This window comes from Dama dama, chromosome 9, assembly GCF_033118175.1.
Source record: "Dama dama isolate Ldn47 chromosome 9, ASM3311817v1, whole genome shotgun sequence".
Lineage (NCBI taxonomy): Eukaryota > Metazoa > Chordata > Mammalia > Artiodactyla > Cervidae > Dama > Dama dama.
Window position 1 is genome coordinate 97,363,326 of NC_083689.1, and position 13,221 is coordinate 97,376,546.

The 13,221-nt window shown below is 40.5% G+C and overlaps 1 protein-coding gene across 2 annotated transcripts in view; it reads right to left on the minus strand.

Moving 5' to 3' along the window:
- Positions 1-7,821, minus strand: part of LIX1 (limb and CNS expressed 1) — a 53,476-nt gene extending 45,655 nt beyond the window's left edge. Inside the window, exon 1 of one of the 2 annotated variants that reach the window (XM_061149502.1) lies at positions 7,554-7,821. In XM_061149502.1, coding sequence (XP_061005485.1) covers positions 7,554-7,635 — 82 coding nt within the window. In that variant the 5' untranslated portion in view covers positions 7,636-7,821. Of the gene's footprint in view, positions 1-6,713; positions 6,823-7,553 lie in introns of those variants that run through there. The other variant, XM_061149503.1, reaches the window with a different exon arrangement.
- Positions 7,822-13,221: the final 5,400 nt, after the last annotated feature.

Here is a 13,221-nt window from a genome sequence, read left to right on the forward strand (position 1 = left end):
CTATCTATTATCTATCTCCCCTCCCTTCTGAGCCTCCCCCCTGCCTCCTATCCAATCCTCTAGGTAATCACAGAGCTCCACGCTGGGCTCCTTGTGTTAAATAAAACTTTTTTTTTTTTTTTTAATATCTTTGGACGTACAAGGTAACTTTTTAAGAAGGCAGAAGGGAGAGAATATCAAGGAACAAGATGGAATCACAAAGATGAAATAAAAGGTCATTAAGTATACCACCATTAAATGGCAGCACCTGAGCTCCCAAGTGTGGTTTTCACGTATATCATGGTTCAGATGATGTCATACAATCACAAAAGCTACATAGACTAAAAACCTGATGTAATCTATTTAAGCAATTAGGACGTATATATCTTTCCCATGTACCGCTGGGCACTGCATTTGCACTGTAAGTCAAAGAGAAAAACAGATATCCTATATTAACACATGTATGTCCTATATTAACGCATGTATGTGGGATCTAGAAAAATAGAACAGAGGAACCTAGTTCCAGGGCAGGAATAGAGACACAGATGTAGAGAACAGACATGTGGACACAGCAGGAGAAGGCAAGGGAGGGATGAATTGGTAGATGAGGCTTGACATAAATAGATGACCACATGTAAAATAGATAGCTAGTGGGAATCTGCAATATAGCATACAGAGCTCATCTTGGTGCACTGTGGTGACCTAGATAGGTGGGATGGGGGTGGGTGGGGATATATGTATACACATAGCTGATTCACTTCATTGTACAGCAGAACCCAACACAACATTGTAAAGCAATTATATGCCAATTAAAAAAAAAAAAGAGAGAGAGACTTTGTAGGACTGTTGACTTCAGGTAACAACCAAAGATCCAAGAAAACAAAAAATAAAAACCAAAAAAAAAAAGCAAACACTGTTGCTTTGTCGACCAGTTCTGTTTAGTTAAGATGGTCAAATCTGCGCAAATGTGGCTTTAGGTATGTCACGTACTTTCCCCCGGTATAGTCATTATAAGAAAGCTATCCATGACCCTGCCACAGCTATTTAACTGGGTTTTTGTACAAGGCACAGACAGAGGTCAGCCCTGAAGAGCTTGATGTACACAGCCCTTGGTGATTCAGAGTTGAGGGTAGACTGAGAGAATGAAAATAAGAACTGGCGGGCTGAGTCACGGTGCCGGTGTGGTATATGGGGTAATTTGGGCTGCTCTACCAAAGCCAGGGGCTTCCCGGGTAGCTAGATGGTAAAGAATCTGCCTGTAATGCAGGAGACCTGGGTTCTATTCCTGGGTTGGGAAGATCTGCTGGAGGAGGACATGGCAACTCACTCCAGTACTGTTGCCTGGAGAATCTCATGGAAAGAAGACCCTGGCGGGCTACAGTCCACGGGGTCACAAAGAGTTGGACATGACTAAGTGACATCACAACACCAAGGTCAACCTGAGGCAGCGCTCTGGGGAAGTTGCCTGAGGTGGCTGTGTTTATTTTCAGAACCTGTTCTTCTTCTTCTGAAGATGCTCCCTCCTGTTTCACAGAGCTGTCAACTGAAACCTGTGTGCAGTCAGGCTGTGATTAAGGTGTCACGGGATGATGGCTTAGTAAGTCCCAGTACCATTTATCTCATCTTCCTCCCTTTCATGATGGAGAAAACCAGTGAGTCAGCAACCAGAAAAGTCTGCTGTGCCTGCTAGGTGCCTGGCCCTGTGAGGGATTCCTCTGGCAGCTACATAGAAGTGCAAGGTATGGCTTTGCCTTCCTGGGACTTGCAACTGAGATGTGGAAAAAACATGCCAGCCAAACTATAACTCATGGGGCAGAGCCCTGTGAGAAAAATGTAAACTACGCTCGACAGCCCGTAAGTGCCAAAGGAGTGGTGACTAAATGTTGGGTTCCCACAGCTGTGTCACGGGATGGGATCAAAATGGGGATCAACCGATTATCATCGCAGAGGAAGGGGAAAAAAAGCAAAACCATAATGCAAACAGGATTCCAAGGACACCAGAGAGAGAGAGTGTAGAAAACTACAGGGAGTGTAATAATTGCCTATTTTGTCATTATTAAACTTTCAGTAGGATTCTTTTTTCCCCCCTTTTCTTTTAAAACAGGAGTTTTAAAAGCTACCTTGACAGATTAAACTGATATGAGCATTTGAACATGGAAGAAAAGCAATAAGAGCCTTTGGGGTTAAAATGTCAATATGAAATGTATTCAATAAAGAAGATTCTTTTATGAAAGGCTTCTAAAGTTGTCTTACATTTCTTAAATCAATCTGTAGCACATAATCAGTAAAACCGTATCATTTAAACAGAAAAATCATAACTTAGAAACTCACCCTTGTGCAGCTGTATCCTATTATGGGCTGTAACTTAACACATGAGTTTCAGAAGTTGTTAAAGTTGAGCTCAGGCTAACAAATCTTAACTGTTAAAAAAAAAAGCCTATGGTGAGATGAGACAGCAGACCGTGAAGAGGCACCAGACTTGATCACAGGATGGGTGTCAATCAATATTCTTTTTGATTTGTTAAATCTTATTTATATATTAAGAAATAAATGTATTAAGACAGATGTTGCCATTAAATGATCAAGAAGCCTCTTACTTTTTTTCTATTTTGAAAAATTTCCCTCTGCACTGAGACTATTAGTATTTAAACTCTGCCAAATGTATCTTTATTGAAAAAAGAAGAGAACAGGGCTTATGCCACAGATAGCTGAACTGAAATCTGCATATTTCTCTTGAAATAAGTCAAAATAAAAATAGTTGTATCCTACAACAAAGTAAAACTAGCATTTGAATAGTTTTCTTCAGTAGAACAGGCATCCACAGTTTAGATGCTAAAATTATCAGAGTTCAAATTATTGTAATTAAGATGTAGTCATTAATCCAAAATGAGCTAGCAAGAAGTAGAGGTTTTTGTTTTTTGTGTTTTCACCATGCTCTTTCCAGCACACTTTCTGTGGTGGAATGCCACGCAATACTTGAAGGGATTTTACTACACAAGTGCCTTCATCTCTCACTTCCTACTCCATCCTTTACGTGAAATGAAGAAACCATAAATGTATCATCAAATTTACAGATTTCAGATAACTATGCTAAAAGCATGGGGCGGGGAAAATACTTGACTCTTGAGAATTTTTCCTCTCTTGCATTCTATACAGCCAGAATCACGATTACTAAGATATTTTTAATAGGTCTATAGTCTGGTCCAATTTTTCCAAAGGGTAAAAATGTACTTTTTGAAGTGTTCCCCTAACTTGGATAAAATAAGCTTTCATACAAAAAAGTGTCTCCTCAAACGGAAGAGTTAACAAACTTCAAATACGTGAGAAATTTTTCTTCTCATTGTTCAATGTTTAGTAAAGGTTCCACCTAGTTTGTTTTCATTGCAAAATTTTGGGAAACATTAGTGAAATCTAACACATTACTTTATAAATCAGTGCTACAAACCAGCACATTCTCAGGGCTTCAGTGACAACTAAGATTGTAACTATCTGAGAAAGTTTGTCATAATTCCGGCTTTATTTAGTGGAAGTGGTTTCTCCCGATAGGCATGTTTACATTTACAACTCTTGTATCTTGCCTGAACGGGTAAAAGGATTCTTGCTGTAAAAAAGCTGCCATTCTCCCCAACTTAATATCAGGAAGCGTACCTTCAACAGATGTCAATACAATCTTTTCCCCAACACAACATAACGCCCCATGCTTTCAGAACCAATCTAGGATCACTGTTAACTCCAACAGCTCCCTGTTGCCTACACTTGTGTGTGACTCCACCTGCCTTTTCAGCCTTGTCTCCACCTTCCCTGATGCGTTGTTCTTGTATTGCCCGATCTGCCTTTTGGCAAACTGTTCTCTCTCCTCAAAAATTCCCTTCCCCTCTCACTCTCCTGTTACACTGCCACTCAGATAAGCTTATTTAATGGACTCTCTCCTTCCCTGATGCGTTGTTCTTGTATTGCCCGATCTGCCTTTTGGCAAACTGTTCTCTCTCCTCAAAAATTCCCTTCCCCTCTCACTCTCCTGTTACACTGCCACTCAGATAAGCTTATTTAATGGACTCTCTCCAAACACCCAGAAAAGTCCATTTCAGTCCCACCTCTGTTTTCCTAACAGACACTGCCATGACAGCACAAATGACGTGGCAGTATAACTCTTCTGAGAGGCAATGTCTTGTATTGGCTAAAGGTGAGAAGTTGGAAGATAGAATTTGAATCCTGGCTCTATCATTTCATTAGGTGTGGTCTTGAGCAGGTCACCTTTAAGCTCCAGAAACTTCAGTTCTCTCACTATAAAATCACAACAGTACCTACATTATTGACATGCTGTGAAGAATAAACATTCTTAGTATAGTGTCTTAATCACGGGATGAGGACTTGACATTCTAGCATTACTAATGATGCACGAAGAAAGATCCCAAAGATGGCAGATGCTCTTGCAATTTGAAGGGTTAACAGGATAGGATCGGAATGTGAAGACTTCTTGAAATCAGGGCATGGTGACTTACTTTGGGCAAGCATGTGAGAATCTGTTAAACTATGGCCAACAGATAGTAAGCTTACACACAAACTCTCAAGAAAGCTGACAAAGGCTGCTTTCAGGATAGCTCATCTTTGGTTGTGACGCATGACACAAGAAAATAAACTGGATGTTGCACAAAGCCAAGAATGGAAGGAATCATGGAGATACGCCTTAATTCCTCTGCAAAGAGATTCTGTTGGGCGGTGCAGACTCCTGGAGATACCTGTTACAGAGTGGAGACATTCAGGCAGTGGAGAGCAGTCCTGAGTCAGGTTAGATGAACAAAGTACAAACCGAGAGCCCACCTCATTTAAAATTTCTTTCCATTATTTTTCATTTGAAACTCGAAATAGAGAAAAGGGGGGAAATGTCATGAAATTAATTTCCTTTCAGGGAAGAAAATAAACGAATTACAACTTTTGTCAGATGAACACCTTGTCTGAAACAAACTAGAGATTTAATGCAATACAAAATGCCACATGGAGGACCTCCTTGGCTGAGAAAAGCATTCATATTTTATTTCCTTAAATGAATATAACTATCCCCATGTGCATTGGTCTCAGACCAGAAAACTCTCTGGGTACTTTTCCTGACCAACTTGAAGAGAAAATCCAGTTTACTATTGCTTGTTTTTATACAAATTGAAAGCCAAGTGAGGGCAACAAATTAATCTCTCTTGTATTCTATGTTTCAGAAAAATAAAAAGAGAAAAAAACTATCTTTGCATTTACAGAAAAGAGATTTAGACAAACACTTTTAGAATGTTATTATTTTTCTATGCTCCTTTGTTCAACTGTGTATGGTTTCAAACATCATTGAACTGGCTTTTCATCTTGTAGGAAAACAAGGTAGTAATTTTTCTTAAGGAATTGGCAGTGATGTGCTGAAGTGCTCAGTTCTTTCCTTCTGGCAAAAAGAGGCTGGCCTGGGATGGGGGAAAAGGAGCCAGGAGTAACTAGAGAGAAGGCTGCTTAGAACCTGCTGTTGAAGGTTGATGGTGACTTTTTACAGGCCATGTAAAGCAGGAGTGCGGTGGCAGCAACTTACGGGTGTGCCAAAGGAAATGAGTCCATGTGCTAAACCCTGGCACACGCATGCTAGGGTGCCAAGGCACGGCATAGGCCCTTGTGAATGCCGCCTCAGCAAGTAACTGAACCTGTTCCCGTTTATTCCATGAGGACGGTGAGTGGTTGGATGTTTCGATAATATAAAAATCCCTGGCACAGAAATCTGCCATTTGGCTTACTTTCATTTAGTCATTTTTCAGATTAGAAACACCTGAAGGGAGAGGCTCAGTAGTTAAAATTCACGCCTATTAAGCCATGCAAGCAGTCGCAGAGTGGCAGCCCATTCTAGGGTAAGCAGGCAATGCTCTCTGATTAAATTTAAGTTCTGTGTTAATAAATGAAATGTGTGACACTTCTTTTCTTTTTGCTGCATAAAAGAGTTTCCACAAAGTCCTAGATGACAGGACACAATGTATGTTTTATTTCAACCCTTTTCTATCTTATTTTCTCTGGTAAACCGTAAACAGCTGCCGGAATTTAGAAAGTGGTCCACATAATTTCAGATGAAATTTCTTAAATTCACAATGAACTCAGTGAAACATTTTACCTCTATTCCTTTTTACTGTTTCCACTATCCAAACCCTCAGCACAAGATCCCTGGTCCTCTACAATTTATCCAAAGTCTTAGGTCGAGAGCCCTTTTACCCTTCACTAGTGAATTCAGTGCTACTGTAGGAGATATGCAGTCTTTCCTTGCCTCTTCACTTAAAAAAACATGCCAAACCTGAATAGATTCCAGGCTAGGCGGGAGGGGGTGGGGAGAGATTTTTGTTAGTTCTAACACAGCTATTGACACATGCTTGAAGATAGTATTTAAAAGAAAGCAAGAAAATAAGAAACCAAGAGAACAAGAGAGAAATAAAGGAAGAAAGAAAAAAGAGCAGTTTTTTCACTTTATGCCTTAGAGGGCAAATTGGTTACAATTTAATTTCTAGGAAGAAAATTTTATAGAATAAAATTGCCTAACATTTCTTCATCACACATATGAGAAATATAAACTAAAAGGACATCTGGAAACGAACATTATTCAGCAATCAGAAAGCAAAAATCCAAACCATTGATGTTTTGATGGAGACAAACATATGAGATTCCCAAAGAAGAAAGCTGTAACTTATTGAAGCTAAAAAAAAAAAATTCCATATGCATTTTACCTTTTGGGCAGCTCCATAGCAAAGTTCTGTTTCAGAAGCCCTTTGTAATATGAACCCCACTGTAGATAAGATACAAGGCAAAGATAGTCTGTCTTGCAGCAGCAGGAAATCAAATTGGTTCCAGAAACAAAGTTACATGACAAATGGTTTAATAGTATTGCCAGAATTGGAAATCTTGATTGAATTATTTTTCATAATCATTAAAAAAAGATTTTGAAATAACTCTGCCATGCATAGTTGTTTAGTTTTTGTGTGTGTATGTGTGTGTGTGTGTGGGGGGGGTGGCGTTTTGTTGCAGAGGTGGGAAGACATCTTATTTTATTGGCCTTTTAACTAAAATGTTATCATTTGTTATCAAAATTTAAGAGCTCAGTGGTGATATATTGTTAACTTTTGTTTGCAACAAAACATTTCAAACAGTACATTTTTAACATAACTAATACATGGCATGGAGGACTAAACAGGTTTAAAAGGGGATATATCTTATTATCGTCTTCAAGTTATTTTTTGTTTTAATCCTAGTACCAATCAGCCTTGATTTATTTTAAAGAGCATCTGGAAAAGTTCATCAAGTCTGAGGCGAGTCTTAGACTTTAGGACAGACTTCTAAATGGTTAGCAAGATGTATCATTGAAAAAAATAACCCAGCGACTGATACCCGTAGGTGAAATGAAATCATTCTCCTGACTGAAGTCAGGAACAAGTTAAATACCACTTAGACCACAGCGCACGACTACAGAGATTTAGGAGAAAACATACTGAAATAAGATGTGACTAGACATTTAGGACTATTTTCTAAAAAAGTAAAAAAAAAAAAACTTTTTCCCCTGCAGTACTTACAGTCTTTGAAGACCAGAGCCGGGTCTCTGTGAGGCAAGACTTGGGCAATGATGTGTCTCAGGGATTCCAAGGTTCTGTCCATCTTGGGTCTGCCTGTGCGAGCCTGCTGCACAGTGTCCTCATGCCTGGATTCTTGCAGTCCTGGTCTGAATTTGTGCAGCTCATTGATGCACAGGATTACCAAAGAATCTCTTTTAACATCTGCCAATCAGACATTTCCCAGAATCTAAAGACCCCTCAGGGGGCCCTCCTCCCAGGCTCACTTATCTTTGTTGTATGCTGAGCTAATTAGCTCTAAAGGCTGGCTGACAGGCGGGTTCCCAGTGCTTCCTCCTGTTAAACACACCCACCTACAGGCTAGCTGGGGAAGCTCACTAATCGTGCGAACAGCCTTCCTCTCCAACCAGATTTTGCCTGAATGGTGTGCAGCTTTCTGACTTCGATATTTCTTTTGGTCATTCATCTTCTGATGTGCTGCCGTCTGGGACATAGAATCAGAAAGATGATTTCTCAAGGAAGTTTCCTTAGTAGCAAAGGAATTTCCAGCTTAGAATCCGTATAACTCTTCTTTGGTAAAGAAGAAGTGCTATAAAGATTGTGGATGTAGCCAGGCTCTAGATCATGCTTTCAGTTTGAATTCAGGAGCATCTCTTTGGGAGCCAAGTGTTTAATTTTTTCATCCACCCAAATTATAGTCACTTTTGATGGCCAGTGGCAAGTAAAATTTCAGTCTGTCTTTTGGCTTTGCCTGGGAACATTTGTTTCCCTCTTTATCCTTCGAGGCAAATAATTTCCAAGATTGATTTCAATGAATTCTGATATCATTCACTTCTCTTCATGATAACATTTTATACTAAAAATTGCAGAAGAGGTAAAAATATATGTTTCAAAGAATATAGGTGGTTATGAAAACACCTGAAGAAAACAAAGCTGCTTTTTCTATTGATGCCCTACACTACTCACAACAATATTAAATAGTCTTTTCACAGGAGACATGTCATAGAATTCCACTGGAGTAATAAGGATTTACACCAAACATAAAAGAACTGATTTCAGTGGCTGTAACCTATGTTAGTTGAAGGATTATTGAGGACTTCTTTATTTTATTTAAAGTATTTTTCCAGGGTAGGCACAAGACATTGCTTTCCAATATCAGATTCTATAATTATGTTGTTCAGTTCAGTTCAGTCGCTCAGTCTGTCTGACTCTTTGCGACCCCATGAATCACAGCATGCCAGGCCTCCCTGTCCAACACCAACTCCCGGAGTTTACCCAAACTCATGTCCGTCGAGTCGGTGATGCCATCCAACCATCTCATCCTTTGTTGTCCCCTTCTCCTCCTGCTCCCAATCCCTCCCAACATCAGGGTCATTTCCAACGAGTCAACTCTTCGCATGAGGTGGCCAAAGTATTGGAGTTTCAGCTTCAGCATCAATCCTTCCAATGAACACCCAGGACTGATCTCCTTCAGGATGGACTGGTTGGATCTCCTTGCAGTCCAAGGGACTCTCAAGAGTCTTCTCCAACACCACAGTTCAAAAGCATCAATTTTTCGGCACTCAGCTTTCTTCACAGTCCAACTCTCACATCCATACATGACGACTGGAAAAACCATAGCCTTGACTAGACGGACCTTTGTCAGCAATGTAATGTCTCTCCTTTTTAATATGCTATCTAGGTTGGTCATAACTTTCTTTCCAAGGAGTAAGCGTCTTTTAATTTCATGGCTGCAATCACCATCTGCAGTGATTTTGGAGCACCCCCCCCCCCAAATTGTCTGACACTGTTTCCACTGTTTCCCCAACTATTTGCCATGAAGTGATGGGACCAGATGCCATGATCTTAATTTTCTGAATGTTGAGCTTTAAGCCAACTTTTTCACTCTCCTCTTTCACTTTCATCAAGAGGCTCTTTAGTTCTTCTTCACTTTCTGCCATAACGGTGGTGTCATCTGCATATCTGAGGTTATTGATATTTCTCCTGGCAATCTTGATTCCAGCTTGTGCTTCTTCCAGCCCAGCGTTTCTCATGATGTACTCTGCATATAAGTTAAACAAGCAGGGTGACGATATACAGCCTTGACGTACTCCTTTTCCTATTTAGAAACAGTCTGTTGTTCCATGTCCAGTTCTAACTGTTGCTTCCTGACCTGCATATAGGTTTCTCAAGAGGCAGGTCAGGTGGTCTGGTATTCCCATCTCTTTCAGAATTTTCCACAGTTTATTGTGACCCGCACAGTCAAAGGCTTTGGCATAGTCAATAAAGCAGAAATAGATGTTTTTATGGAACTCTCTTGCTTTTTCGATGATCCAGCGGATGTTGGCAATTTGATCTCTGGTTCCTCTGCCTTTTCTAAAACCAGCTTGAACATCCAGAGGTTCACGGTTCACATATTGCTAAAGCCTGGCTTGGAGAATTTTGAGCATTACTTTACTAGTGTGTGAGGTAAGTGCAATTGTGCGGTAGTTTGAGCATTCTTCGGCATTGCCTTTCTTTGGGATTGGAATGAAAACTGACCTTTTCCAGTCCTGTGGCCACTGCTGAGTTTTCCAAATTTGCTGACATATTGAGTGCAGCTCTTTCATAGCATCATCTTTCAGGATTTGAAATAGCTCAACTGGAATTCCATCACCTCCACTAGCCTTGTTCGTAGTGATGCTTTCTAAGGCCCACTTGACTTCACATTCCAGGATGTCTGGCTCTAGGTGAGTGATCACACCATTGTGATTGTCTGGGTCGTGAAGATCTTTTTTGTACAGTTCTTCTGTGTATTCTTGTCACCTCTTCTTAATATCTTCTGCTTCTGTTACGTCCATACCATTTCTGTCCTTTATTGAGCCCATCTTTGCATGAAATATTACCTTGTACAGGAGACAGGGATCGAGACCATCCCCATGGAAAAGAAATGCAAAAGGGCAAAAATGGTTCTCTGAGGAGGTCTTACAAATACCTGTGAAAAGAAGCGAAAAGCAAAGGAGAAAAGGAAAGATATTCCCATTTGAGTGCAGAGTTCCGAAGAATAGCCAGGAGAGATAAGAAAGCCTTCCTCAGGGGTCAATGCAAAGAAATAGAGGAAAACGACAGAATGGGAAAGACTAGAGATCACTTCAAGAAAATTAGAGATACGAAGGGAACATTCCATGCAAAGATGGGTTCGATAAAGGACAGGAATGGTATGGACCTAACCGAAGCAGAAGATATTAAGAAGAGGTGACAAGAATACACAGAAGGACTGTACAAAAGAGATCTTCATGACCCAGATAATCACAATGGTGTGATCACTCACCTAGAGCCAGACATCCTGGAATGTGAAGTCAAGTGGGCCTTAGAAAGCATCACTACGAACAAGGCTAGTGGAGGTGATGGAATTCCAGTTGAGCTATTTCAAATCCTGAAAGATGATGCTATGAAAGAGCTGCACTCAATATGTCAGCAAATTTGGAAAACTCAGCAGTGGCCACAGGACTGGAAAAGGTCAGTTTTCATTCCAATCCCAAAGAAAGGCAATGCCGAAGAATGCTCAAACTACCGCACAATTGCACTTACCTCACACACTAGTAAAGTAATGCTCAAAATTCTCCAAGCCAGGCTTTAGCAATATGTGAACCGTGAACCTCTGGATGTTCAAGCTGGTTTTAGAAAAGGCAGAGGAACCAGAGATCAAATTGCCAACATCCGCTGGATCATCGAAAAAGCAAGAGAGTTCCATAAAAACATCTATTTCTGCTTTATTGACTATGCCAAAGCCTTTGACTGTGCGGGTCACAATAAACTGTGGAAAATTCTGAAAGAGATGGGAATACCAGACCACCTGACCTGCCTCTTGAGAAACCTATATGCAGGTCAGGAAGCAACAGTTAGAACTGGACATGGAACAACAGACTGTTTCTAAATAGGAAAAGGAGTACGTCAAGGCTGTATATCGTCACCCTGCTTGTTTAACTTATATGCAGAGTACATCATGAGAAACGCTGGGCTGGAAGAAGCACAAGCTGGAATCAAGATTGCCAGGAGAAATATCAATAACCTCAGATATGCAGATGACACCACCGTTATGGCAGAAAGTGAAGAAGAACTAAAGAGCCTCTTTTTTTTTTTTTAAAGAGCCTCTTGAAAGTGAAAGAGGAGAGTGAAAAAGTTGGCTTAAAGCTCAACATTCAGAAAATTAAGATCATGGCATCTGGTCCCATCACTTCATGGCAAATAGTTGGGGAAACAGTAGAAACAGTGTCAGACTATTTTGGGGGGGCGTGCTCCAAAATCACTGCAGATGGTGATTGCAGCCATGAAATTAAAAGACGCTTACTCCTTGGAAAGAAAGTTATGACCAACCTAGATAGCATATTAAAAAAGAGAGACATTACATTGCCAACAAAGGTCCGTCTAGTCAAGGCTATGTTTTTTCCAGTCGTCATGTATGGATGAGAGAGTTGGACTATGAAGAAAGCTGAGTGCCGAAAAATTGATGCTTTTGAACTGTGGTGTTGAAGACTCTTGAGAGTCCCTTGGACTGCAAGGAGATCCAACCAGTCCGTCCTAAAGGAGGGAGGCCTGGTGTGCTGTGATTCATGAGATCGCAAAGAGTCAGACACGACTGAGCCACTGAACTGATCTCTAATTTTCTTGAAGAGATCTTTAGTTTTTCTCATTCTGTTGTTTCCTCTATTTCTTTGCATTGATCGCTGAGGAGGGCTTTCTTATCTCTCCTTGCTATTCTTTGGAACTCTGCATTCAAATGGGAATATCTTTCCTTTTCTCCTTTGCTTTTCATCTCTCTTCTTTCCTCCTCAGGCAGCCATTTTGCTTTTTTGCATTTCTTTTCCATATGTTGTACCATATGATTAACTGAATCCAGTCCTTTAAAGACTATATAAAATTTTTCCATGTGATCAGTTTCTTCATCTAGGTGGCAGAAGGGGTGCGCTTAAGAAAGGGAAACAGAAGGAATGAGGCTAGGATAGTAATCCCTATTATAAGGACTGTCACTTAATAAATGCCCACAGGACTATGTGTGTACCACAAGGGCTGCCCCAGAGTGCAAAGATGTTATAAAGAAAACCAACTGAAAGAAGTCACACTTCACATTAAGACACAGGTATACTTTACATGCGCTGTAATATGAAATCATCAATGTCCTTGCCATCTAGTTTATAATTTAAGAGAAACTGAATGGTTTGTAGATGAAAAACTATTATACATTGATTGGACATGAAGTATCAGTTCAGTTCAGTCACTCAATCATGTCCAACTCGTTGCAACCCCTTGAACTGCAGTATGCTAGGCCTCCCTGTCCATCACCAACTCTCGGAGTCCACCCAAACTCATGTCCATTGAGTTGGTGATGCCATCCAACCATCTCATCCTCTGTCATCCCCTTCTCCTCCTGCCCTCAATCTTTCACAACATCAGGGTCTTTTCAAATGAGTCAACTCTTTGCATGAGGTGGCCAAAGTATTGGAGTTTCAGCTTCAGCATCAGTCCTTCCAATGAACACCCAGGACTGATCTCCTTTAGGATGGACTGGTTGGATCTCCTTGCAGTCCAAGGGACTCTCAAGAGTCTTCTCCAACACCACAGTTCAAAAGCATCAATTCTTAGGCGCTTAGCTTTCTTTATAGTCCAACCCTCACATCCATACATGACCACTGGAAGTATAAATGAATGCAAA